This window comes from Salmo salar, chromosome ssa04 (assembly GCF_905237065.1).
Source record: "Salmo salar chromosome ssa04, Ssal_v3.1, whole genome shotgun sequence".
NCBI lineage: Eukaryota > Metazoa > Chordata > Actinopteri > Salmoniformes > Salmonidae > Salmo > Salmo salar.
In genome coordinates, this window is record NC_059445.1 from 56769734 (window position 1) to 56782208 (window position 12475).

A 12475-nucleotide genomic window follows, 5' to 3' on the forward strand; every position below is an offset into this window, starting at 1 on the left:
TAATTGATACCATTCCAGAATTATGTGCCAGCCATTACCACGAGCCCATCCTCCCCAATTAAGGTGCCACCAACCTTCTGTGGTGTGTGTGTGTGTGTGTGTGTTGGAGAGCTGCAGGCAGTGTAGTGATAGAGCAGAGAGAGCAGAGGCCCTCTTGCTGGTCTACATTCACTGTATTAGACCGGAGGGCCTTCCCAGTCTGCACTGCCCTCATCCCCTCTCAAACCCCTCCCCAGTCTGCACTGCCCTCATCCCCTCTCAGACCCCTCCCCAGTCTGCACTGCCCTCATCCCCTCTCAAACCCCTCCCCAGTCTGCACTGCCCTCATCCCCTCTCAGACCCCTCCCCAGTCTGCACTGCCCTCATCCCCTCTCAGACCCCTCCCCAGTCTGCACTGCCCTCATCCCCTCTCAAACCCCTTCCCCAGTCTGCACTGCCCTCATCCCCTCTCAAACCCCTTCCCCAGTCTGCACTGCCCTCATCCCCTCTCAAACCCCTCCCCAGTCTGCACTGCCCTCATCCCCTCTCAAACCCCTTCCCCAGTCTGCACTGCCCTCATCCCCTCTCAAACCCCTTCCCCAGTCTGCACTGCCCTCATCCCCTCTCAAACCCCTTCCCAAGTCTGCACTGCCCTCATCCCCTCTCAAACCCCTTCCCAAGTCTGCACTGCCCTCATCCCCTCTCAAACCCCTTCCCAGTCTGCACTGCCCTCATCCCCTCTCAAACCCCTTCCCCAGTCTGCACTGCCCTCATCCCCTCTCAAACCCCTTCCCCAGTCTGCACTGCCCTCATCCCCTCTCAAACCCCTTCCCCAGTCTGCACTGCCCTCATCCCCTCTCAAACCCCTTCCCCAGTCTGCACTGCCCTCATCCCCTCTCAAACCCCTTCCCCAGTCTGCACTGCCCTCATCCCCTCTCAAACCCCTTCCCCAGTCTGCACTGCCCTCATCCCCTCTCAAACCCCTTCCCCAGTCTGCACTGCCCTCATCCCCTCTCAAACCCCCTCCCCAGTCTGCACTGCCCTCATCCCCTCTCAAACCCCTTCCCCAGTCTGCACTGCCCTCATCCCCTCTCAAACCCCCTCCCCAGTCTGCACTGCCCTCATCCCCTCTCAAACCCCTTCCCCAGTCTGCACTGCCCTCATCCCCTCTCAAACCCCTCCCCAGTCTGCACTGCCCTCATCCCCTCTCAGACCCCTTCCCCAGTCTGCACTGCCCTCATCCCCTCTCAAACCCCTTCCCCAGTCTGCACTGCCCTCATCCCCTCTCAAACCCCTTCCCCAGTCTGCACTGCCCTCATCCCCTCTCAAACCCCTCCCCAGTCTGCACTGCCCTCATCCCCTCTCAAACCCCTTCCCCAGTCTGCACTGCCCTCATCCCCTCTCAAACCCCTCCCCAGTCTGCACTGCCCTCATCCCCTCTCAGACCCCTCCCCAGTCTGCACTGCCCTCATCCCCTCTCAAACCCCTTCCCCAGTCTGCACTGCCCTCATCCCCTCTCAAACCCCTTCCCCAGTCTGCATTGCCCTCATCCCCTCTCAAACCCCTCCCCAGTCTGCACTGCCCTCATCCCCTCTCAAACCCCCCCCCAGTCTGCACTGCCCTCATCCCCTCTCAAACCCCTCACATTGGATAGTTGCACCATGATGGGAGGTGGCATTTTCAGCTTAATCTGGGAATCTTCCCACTGGAATTTTAGGACAGTTACCAGAGTTTTTGCAACCTTGGGTTCACTATTATAATTTTACTATTTTAGACGATTGTTTGGCTTTCTATTCGTCTTATAGGCCTAAATCCATTCTCCTTAAAGTAGATCTGTCTGATGATATGATGATTTCTCACACAACATTCAGGGCTCTGTGCCTCTGCAGATAATATAAAGGAAGAGAACGTTTGGGCTATGCAATAAAGAATTGAGTCTGTACCTACGCAGCATGACGATAGGATTATGCATCACATAATAAATACATACTCTCCTGAGATTGGATTGAATGGGTTCAAGTCTACATTTTGTATTTTAGTCATCTAGCTCTAGCAGATGCTTTCACCCACAGTGACCTAAATCCATTCTTAAATCAAGCATTCAGATGAGGAGTCTGAAACGGTCACATAATAACAACATCGAGGTTAACACCTTCAGAAAGGTGTTTTGTTTTTGTATGACTGTCGTCCCACCCCCCCATCATATGTGATATTCCTTTTCCGATTTTATCTACCATAAACCACAATGCCAATATTTACATTTCCTGTACTGGTAACGACGACATAGGCTACTGGTCTCACGTTTTAATAAAAAATCACTGATGCTGAAACAAGATTTACACAATGGCATAAAAAGGGCTGTATGTGAATCTGAACGATCAGTCATCTAGAGAAGGTTTTTGGTTTGAATAAGCCATATGGTTGCTGTTAGAGTAGATCTATAGCCCTGTGCCCAGTCAGCTGGCTCTCAAGTCCCTGTCACCCAGCAAAACAGATGGCTTGACACATTGCATGGCAACACAGGCAAGCCCCTGTGTGTATGTGGAAGTTGAGTGACAGGTGGGTGGTCTAGTGGCTGTGTGTTAGCATCTGTGTCAGTGATTGACAGATGGGTTGGTCCCCCAGCCACTCTGGGTCTGCTTCATATTAGGGCTCTGTTGTCTATCTTGGTCTATATCCCACTGGGGATTTCAGATTCTGTGTGATACCCCTTTTATCTTTGAATTAGCAGTCATTTGTCAGCGGTATCGCAGCAAGATGCGTTCAAAGCTGCTGCTCTGTGTGGTTTATGGAGACCGTCATTCTGCTCACGAAATCCACACCAAAAAAGACCAAGAATTTGGGGGTTTTCACAAAATGTAATCCATAGAATAGTCCTTTGGAGAAAGGATTGTTGCCTTATTTCACATTTGTATCTAAAAGCATAAAGAATGTTTAAATCAGAAGCATATTTATTTTGGCATCACATAGGGTTCTATTAAGTGTCCTTTAATGTTTCATTTGTAGGTGCTACAAATCAAAAATTGGTGTCATATGAAGCTTTACTGCTTGCTCTGTAATATGAGTAGTAATTTCAATAACATTTTTGTAACATTAACTTTTTAATATTGAACAAATATTTCCATGAATATTGAAAATCTATATTTTTTTTGTTTAGGCCAGTATTTCTGTATCTTGTTGAACATGATACAGGCTACAGGCATATCAAAAGAATATTCCAGAGTGGCGTCACTGACAGTTTGAATATATTCAGCAATATTCTAACCTTGTCTCTGGACCACTCAGGAACATTCAACACCTCTTGGAAAGCCATTCTGGTGTGTCTTTAGAATTCAAATGTGTGTAATTGTCCCGCTAAAAAATCAAACTCTATTCCAGGGTTAGGTTGCGGCAGGTTTTCCTCAACTTTTTACCTGGTTTTTGCTCCTTTAATGTTTCAAGTTGTTATTGTCACATGCACTGGTACAGTGAAATGTATTTCTTGCTTGCACTTTCCCAACAGTGCAGTAGTACTATTTAAAGTCCTTAGTGATTTGGAGACCGACGAAGTCGAAGCTCTTAGGGCCATGCACACACCCCCGTGTTGAGGGTCAGCATGGCGGAGGAAATGTTGCCTACCCTCACCACCTGGGGGCGCCCCGTCAGGAAGTCCAGGATCCAGTTGCAGAGGGAGGTGTTTAGTCCCAGGGTCCTTAGCTTAGTGATGAGCTTTGAGGGCACTATGGTGTTGAACGCTGAGCTGTTGTCAATGAACAGCATTCTCACATTAGGTGTTCCTGTCATCTAGGTGGGTGAGGGCAGTGTGGAGTGCAATTGAGATTGCGTCATCTATGGATCTGTTGGGGCGGTATGCAAATTGGAGTGGGTCTAAGCCTAGGGTGTCTGGGATGATGGAGTTGATCTGTTCCATACCAGCCTTTCAAAGCACTTCATGATTACAGATATGAGTGCTACAGGGCTGTATTCATTGTGGCAGGTAGCCTAAGAGTTCTTGGGAACAGGCAGGATGGTGGCCAGTTTGAGACATGGGGATTACAGACTGGGACAAGGAAATTGACCGTGAGTATGCCTGCCAGATTTTGGCCTGCTTTAAAAACTTTACTCACGTCTGCCTCAGTCAGATCACCCAGTTCCCTGGGTCAGCGAAGGCCCTCGTGCATGGCTCTGTTTTTGTCAAAGCATGCATGAAATGCATTGAGTTTGTCTGGTAGAGAGGCATCGTTGGGAAGATCACGGCTGGGTCTTCCTTTGGACAGTAGCCCCTGCCACCTGCGTCGGAGCCTGTGTAATAGGATTCCACCTTGTTCTTATATTGTCATAATGCTTGTTTGATGACTCTGTGGAGGTTGTAGAGGGACTTCTTGTACTTGTTTGTGTCCTCAGCCGTAGCCTCGGGGTTGGCTGGGATAGCCCTTTGTGCGGTAGCCCAGTCCTTCAGTTTAGTGCCAACTTCAGTCCAAATACAGGGCTTTTGATTGGGGAAGCAGCGAACCTTCACTGTGGGGACAAACTTGGCGACGCATTTCCTATTTCTTTTGATCTTGACAAACTCCCCAGTCCCTGCTGGTGACAAGCATACCCATAACATGATGCTGCCACCACAATACTTGAAAATACAAATGACACTATTTGACCAATCAGGACCTGAATATGACTGCACGTCAAATAAAAATTTAACACGTTCATACATTTTTTACGTAGTTATTACACATTGATTACACTACCACTCGTATTTCATGTCACAACGATTCATTGATACGTATGCTATGATGCTGGTAAAGTTGTCTAATGCACCTACCGTGCTGGTCATAAAAAAAGCTTGCTAGCTCATGGATGCAAACAATGTTCTTCCCCAAAAACATAGCAAAACGACACAATCTGTTTCAGTAGCTATAGTTAGCTAGGTAACTATGTAGCTAGGTGTCATCATCTAAAATAACCCTCATAAGACAGTTCTTCTTTGATTAATGGTGGTCGGACCCATCTGTGACGCTAGCCACAATAGTGGACTTTGCGGTTAGCCTTCAAAATAAAAGTATGGCATAATTCTACTATTTGTATTCATTTGCATCACTGTCAATGACGTACTGTTATTTTGAAGGCAAACCGCAAATTCCACTATTGTGCCTAATCCATATTGTGGCTATTTTCCCAACACATAACCCGATCTGGTTGAGCCTCACTAGCCAGATGAAGCTAGCTGGCTGCTTATAACATTAGCTTTGGGCAACAGGGTTAAGTAGCTGGCTAGCTATTTATTTTCATGAAGTTCAGTTTCAATAGGAGAGCAACAAGTGGCAACCTAGCTAATACTTACTCACAAGGATTCCTAAATCAATGCTAAGAATAATGAAAATGACTGCAGTTTCTACTGCTCATTTGTTTTCAGGCTGGTTGTATTGGTGCTAACTAGGTACCAAGCTAAAGCTAGCTACCCCAGAAGTTGCAGGCAAACAAATTATGCTTTATTACCAACGCGGAATTGTAAACACATCGTTCGTAGCCAGTGTTTGCTTGTTTGCAGACTTTTATGTATAGCTTTGACAGTGCTACTGTATCTTTTTTGACACGCAAAGACCCAAACGGCGTTCCATAGTATGTATGTCGTGAAGCTAATAGCAGTGACGCTATTACTGTGTAACTCCAGTAGGGCAACATCTGAAAAATAGAGCACTTGGTTGTGTGTACCGGTGTTCAACCAGTCGGCGAAAGCCAACATCACCCACGACAGAGAACAGTTGATTGTGAAGGGCAATGAATGACATTATCTTGGCATTAATGGATTTCACTTTTTGAGTTGTCTCGCTGAAATTTTCTTACTCTTTCAAATGACTGCTCGATCCACACAGCAGACATTGTGGGCTAGGTTAGGAATGCTGTGTTGCATGTGTAGCACAACATTTTACGTGGCATCATTATATCATGTACCAACGTTGTTTAGGTATGCACGGTAGCTTTGAATTCGGTTTTTAACATCGGCATTAAACTAGACATCGGGCCGATTCCGATATGTTCACCGCTATATTGTGCATCCCTAATACTAACCTCCGTCTCTATCTCTCCTCCAGACTTCAACAATAACACAGACGGGTATGACGGTGACACAGCAGAGGATCGTAAGAGTCAGGACGGTTCAGAGACCATGCCCTTCATAGATGAGTCCCCCACCATGTCCCCGAGCCTGTGTGCCCGTGGCCCCGATGGAGAGGCCATCTCCCCCGTCCCCCCAGAGGGTCTGCTGCCCAGGGTGAGTCACACACTGGAGGACAGGACCGTATTGTAGAGGTTGCTGGGGCAGAGGTTTCCGTTTACTCCTCACAGATTCAGTGCTTTTCCTCTCAGCACTTCCTATTCCTAACATTGTGACTACTTCCTGCAGGCGGATCTCTTCAGGCCTGTGTAATTAGCAGTAATTAACACTAGAGTTCTATCTTCATGGTAACACTACAGGTGCTGCATTCATGCACAGCCTCTGTCACATGTCAGAACTCAGCACAGAAGCAACCCCATATAATATGGTAGCTTTGCTATCAGTTTAGTATGTAACCTGTATGACAAAGGGACAAGAAATAGCTTAGCTTTAGCTTGCTAAATGGTAATGACTGTCTGAATGGTTATACACTAACCCAGCAGTATGGAATACCATAAACTCTCTCAATGAGTAGGGGCCAAGGGGTACCATACTAGTGTCAGTGGTGGTAGTAGTGACAGTAGGTGTGTGTGTGTGTGTGTGCGTGTATCATTATCTACACACAGACCCTCTCTGCAAGGACAGAGCTGACCCAGTCCTGACCCTTATCTTCCACACAGGCCACTGGCTGACTGAAAGGTCAAATGGATGCCAAAAGGTTATGGAAAATTGCTGATGCTTGGTGTGGTTTTTAGTGTTACTCCCCACTGTAGTGTGAACAAGGAGACCTGCTTTTATTCAGACAACAGTGTCAGTTGTTCCAACAGAGTAGCCAGCAATCATCTCTCTCCTACATCATTATGTGACCCTAGGGTTTCTTCTTTTACTATGGTACAGTCCACTGATACATCTCCATCTCCACCTGTTGTTGGGAGACAGACAGACCACCAACAGACCTGCTGTAACACCTGCAATGGGCTTACACAGCCAATAGACCTGCTGGAACTTCTGCAATGGGCTTACACAGCCAATAGACCTGCTGTAACTTCTGCAATGGGCTTACACAGCCAATAGACATGCTGGAACTTCTGCAATGGGCTTACACAGCCAATAGACCTGCTGGAACTTCTGCAATGGGCTTACACAGCCAATAGACCTGCTGGAACTTCTGCAATGGGCTTACACAGCCAATAGACCTGCTGGAACTTCTGCAATGGGCTTACACAGCCAATAGACCTGCTGGAACTTCTGCAATGGGCTTACACAGCCAATAGACCTGCTGGAACTTCTGCAATGGGCTTACACAGCCAATAGACCTGCTGGAACTTCTGCAATGGGCTTACACAGCCAATAGACCTGCTGGAACTTCTGCAATGGGCTTACACAGCCAATAGACCTGCTGGAACTTCTGCAATGGGCTTACACAGCCAATAGACCTGCAAACGTAGAGGTCTTCTCTCTGACCCTACCCAAATAAATACATTTTTTAAATATGGACACCCGGTTCAAACGGACCCAAGGACAACCAAACCCGGCCCCATATAGACCCGGTCGGCTCCACATCCGGTCTGATCAGAGTGAGGGAAACGGCAGAAAAAAAGAACTAAATGCTTCGTTATTATCTGAAGCTGTAATGTACGCACCGAAGGAGAGCTGAACGGAGCATGCAGCAGTCACACTGTGTGGGCGCCTGAGTGTAGGCGAAGGGTGCAATTGTGGCCCACAATTCAGCGCTTTCCTGCATGTGGACATTCTTGCATCTGCAGGAACCCCTCTTTATGCTTCTAATTTCTGAGCTAGGACTCGGTAGGACTCGGTACACAGGCGGGAGGCACTCCAGAACAGTAGGTGGTGGTAATGCACGATAACGTCGGATGCCAACCGTCAAACTCCACAGAAGACGACTCGGGCACTGCTTTGCTGCAGTTGTGTTATTGATGGCGAGGGCAGGTATTTGGCAGGCGTTCGCGAAGGATACTGGATGCTAGCTAGGACTCCGGTACACAGTAGGCGGGATAGGTAGCTAGCACACCGGTACACCGTGTGCTTTGCCCCAGCCTGTTGGGCACTGTTTTCCCGCAGTTGTGTTAATGACGGCGAAGGCAGGTCTTCGGCAGGCGGGAATGCCTGCTTCTGCAATTCGGGTTGTTCCTGCATCACACACTATTGGAGTGGCGCGAGGTGATACTGCTTACTTTTTATTTGTTTATTTCACTTTTGTTTACCTATTTCACTTGCTTTGGCAATGTAAACATATATTTCTCATGCCAATAAAGCCCTTTGAATTCAATTGGTAGAAAGACCGCAGCAACCAAGCCGACTCGCACTAGTTACTAACTTCTAGCTGCCAAAGCTAGGTCATTTATCATCTGATCTGAATACATAGTACCTGTTTGACTGCGTCAAAAAACCAAAAGAGAAGCTTTAAGGTTCTCCTTCCATCAACCACCATCCCTTTCTCCCATTGGTCGGATGATCAGCATGTTGACCACTGACTGGTTGGCTTGCAGAGCTCTGAGGAAAGGGGAAACACTCAAACCCACATCGAAACCTTTTTCCATGACTTGCAGGAAGCCATTTCCATATTTTGAAGGGTGAGGAAGACTGGTTGCTGGTGTATTTGAGTTTCACATCCAGTTTCTTTATTCATGTAATATCCTCAATTAATTTGATATAGAATGTAATGTGGCTCTACACTTGAGGCATGGTCAATAGAGGTGAAAACAAGCCATGTGGTTCCATTATTTGCATGTTACATATTTGCAGAACTTAAAAAGCTATAAATGCTTATCTCTTGTGAAATGCAGGTTGAAAGTTTGAGCTTCTGAAATTGTAAATACAGAACCTGTAGAAGTGTGTGATTTGACCATAGTTGTATTTTGCTGTGGGTGTGTCAGGTCATCTATGTCTAACAGGGTAATATAGTACTTTGACTAGATCTTTTCATGGACACTATTTGAGGCCCTCTCCAAGGAGCCTTAAGGGAGGACTGTGTATTGCTACTGAACAGAGGGATGTCCTCTCCACAGGCCTGACACACATTTGCTGGACCTCACAGGGAGCATGGGTATTTTAGGGGAAAACTGTTGTTGTCCATGCATTTTCATTTGTCTTGTACTGTACGCTTTGTATGTGGTGATGTTTCTTTGGTCACAAAGCCATTATGTCATTCTACTCTGTGGTTGTGCAGAAACCTGTATCTATTCAGGAAACTACATCTGGAAAGCACCTAGAACAGAGTTCACTCATTTCAGAGAAGAGGTACATTGAGATCCAGAGAGTGGAAGAGTGGGAGAGCCAGATGGGAGAGCGAGCGGGCGGGCGGGCGAGCCAGACGGGAGAGCGGGCGGGCGGGCGAGCCAGACGGGAGAGGTCCTGGGGCTCTGTTCACAAACAGAGCCCCAGGAAAACAACACAATTAGACCCAACCATATCATGAGAAAACAAAAAGATAATTACGTGACACATTGGAAAGAATTAACAAAAAAACAGAGCAAACTAGAATGCTATTTGTCCCTAAACAGAGAGTACACCGTGGCAGAATACCTGACCACTGTGACTGACCCAAATATAAGGAAAGCTTTGACTATGTACAGACTCAGTGAGCATAGCCTTGCTATTGAGAAAGGCCGCCGTAGGCAGACCTGGCTCTCAAGAGAAGACGGGCTATGTGCATGCTTCCAACAAAATGAGGTGTAAACTGAGCTGCACTTCCTAACTTCCTGCCAAATGTATGACCATATTAGAGACACATATTTCCCTCAGATTACACAGATCCACAAATAATGAAAACAAACCCCATTTTGATAAACTCCCATATCTACAGGATGAAATACCACAGTTTGCCATCACAGCAGCAAGATTTGGGACCTTGTTGCCACAAGAAAAGGGTAACCAGTGAAGAACAAACACCATTGTAAATACAACCCATATTTATGTTTATTTTCCCTTTTGTACTTTCACTATTTGCACATCGTTACAACACTGTATATAGACATAATGACATTTGAAATGTCTTTATTCTTTTGGAACTTCTGAGTGTAATGTTTACTGTTCATTTGTATTGTTTATTTCACTTTAGTTTATTATCTACTTCACTTGCTTTGGCAACGTTAACATGTGTTTCCATGCCAATAAAGCCCTTAAATTGAATTGAATTGAGAGGGAGCGACAGAGGGAGGGCGAGAGACCTGTTGCCACAATATTAGGATTAGTTTTTTATAATTTTTTTATTTAGCCATTTAACTAGGCAGGTCAGTTAAGAACAAATTCTTATTAACAATGACATCCTACCCCGGCCAAACCTGGACAACGCTGGGCCAGTTGTGCACCGCCCTACGGACTCCCAATCACGGACGGTTGTGTTTACATGTTTTATTGTTTATTTCACTTTTGTTTATCTATTTCCCTTGCTTTGTCAGTGTAAACATACGTTTCCCATGCCAATAAAGCCCCGTAAATGAAATTGAAATTGAATTGAGTGGCAGAGGCAGAGAGAGAGGAGTGTATACCCTGTGAGGAAGTAGAGGCAGAACAGTGACACGCCACGAAGACTGAGAGGGAGGGGTGCAGGTAGGCGGGGCTATCGCCCTGCTCATGTCTGTGTGTGTTACGAGGTGTGTGTGTGTGTGTGTGTGTGTGTGCTGCACACAACACCAGGAACAGCTGAATGAGGTGGAGCTCCGGCTAAAGACTCTGGCTCTCAACAGAAAGATAAGAAACAAGAAGAAAATAAAAAGACAGAGGGAAAAAGAGCGAGAGAACAGCAGAAGGTTGAGTATTTCAAGCAGGGCTGAGGAGGGTTGTGGGCCCAGAAGGAAGGAAGGACTAGACTGGCTTGCTGCACTGGAGGAAGGCCTGCGCTGCCTGGGCAGGCCCAGGGACGCCTGAAGAAGGAAGGGAGAGAACAAAAGAGTGAGAAAGAGAGGCATTAGGCCCTGTGAGGAGGACCATGGAGGAAGAGGTGTTGTGTTACTTAGACAAAGTGCTGGAAGATGAGGATGTGTTTGAGTGTGGAGACATGGACGTGGAGAGTCCACTAACACCAGGAGACATGCTGTTAACTCCTGTCCACAGGCAGTTCAGGGTGAGTCCACAATGGCATCCTATCCCTTATATAGTGTACTACTTTTGACCAGATGGGGCTTGACCACATAGGGGTTTGGCCAAAAGTAACAACATAGAGTTTTGGCTAAATCTGCAATTGCAGATTTGTCCTCAGCCTACCACTGCCCCTCTACAGGAAGGGAAACAGGATTTGACAGGGAAGAAACTGCCAACGCACCACTGCTTGCTCAGTCAGACAGGCTTGGTCTGTACTGTGTGCCTGGCTAAAAATAACAGTGAAAAGTATTATTGGTGTCTTTTCACAATGTTAAGAGCAAATTCTTATTTACAATGACGGCCTGGCGCTGTGTATGTATACCTCTGCTGTGTGTGTGTGTGTGTGTGTGTGTGTGTGTGAGAGACAGGGTTGTGAGTGTGTGAGAGACAGGGTTGTGAGTGTGTGTGAGACAGGGTTGTGAGTGTGTGTGAGACAGGGTTGTGAGTGTGTGTGAGACAGGGTTGTGAGTGTGTGTGAGACAGGGTTGTGAGTGTGTGTGAGACAGGGTTGTGAGTGTGTGTGAGACAGGGTTGTGAGTGTGTGTGTGACGGGGGGGGGTGTGTGTGTGTGACGGGGGGGTGTGTGTGGTGTGTGTGTGTGTGACGGTGGGTGTGTGACGGGGGGGTGTGACAGGGTTGTGTGTGTGTGTGACAGGGTCGTGTGTGTGACAGGGTCGTGTGTGTGTGTGTGTGTGACAGGGTCGTGTGTGTGTGTGTGTGAGACAGGGTCGTGTGTGTGTGTGTGAGACAGGGTCGTGTGTGTGTGTGTGAGACAGGGTCGTGTGTGTGTGTGTGACAGGGTCGTGTGTGTGACAGGGTCGTGTGTGTGTGTGTGTGTGTGTGTGTGTGTGACAGGGTCGTGTGTGTGTGTGACAGGGTCGTGTGTGTGTGTGACAGGGTCGTGTGTGTGTGTGACAGGGTCGTGTGTGTGTGTGTGTGATGGGGGTGTGTGTGTGTGTGTGTGTGTGTGTGTGTGTGTGTGTGTGTGACAGGGTTGTGTGTGTGTGTGACAGGGTTGTGTGTGTGTGTGTGTGTGTGTGAGACAGGGTTGTGTGTGTGTGTGTGAGACAGGGTTGTGTGTGAGACAGGGTTGTGTGTGAGACAGGGTTGTGTGTGTGACAGGGTTGTGTGTGTGTGTGTGTGACAGGGTTGTGTGTGTGACAGGGTTGTGTGTGAGACGGTTGTGTGTGACAGGGTTGTGTGTGACAGGGTTGTGTGTGTGTGTGTGTGTGTGTGTGTGTGTGTGAGACAGGGTTGTGTGTG

The 12475-nt window shown here is 47.3% G+C and overlaps 1 protein-coding gene across 6 annotated transcripts in view; it reads left to right on the plus strand.

Moving 5' to 3' along the window:
• Positions 1 to 12475, plus strand: part of LOC106603511 (active breakpoint cluster region-related protein) — a 233406-nt gene that overhangs the window by 82235 nt on the left and 138696 nt on the right. For 4 of the 6 annotated variants that reach the window (XM_045717124.1, XM_045717125.1, XM_045717126.1 and 1 more), the window contains one exon: positions 6048 to 6226. In XM_045717124.1, the coding sequence (XP_045573080.1) occupies positions 6048 to 6226 (179 nt within the window). Of the gene's footprint in view, positions 1 to 6047; positions 6227 to 10679; positions 11196 to 12475 lie in introns of those variants that run through there. The other 2 variants (XM_045717128.1, XM_045717129.1) reach the window with 2 other exon arrangements.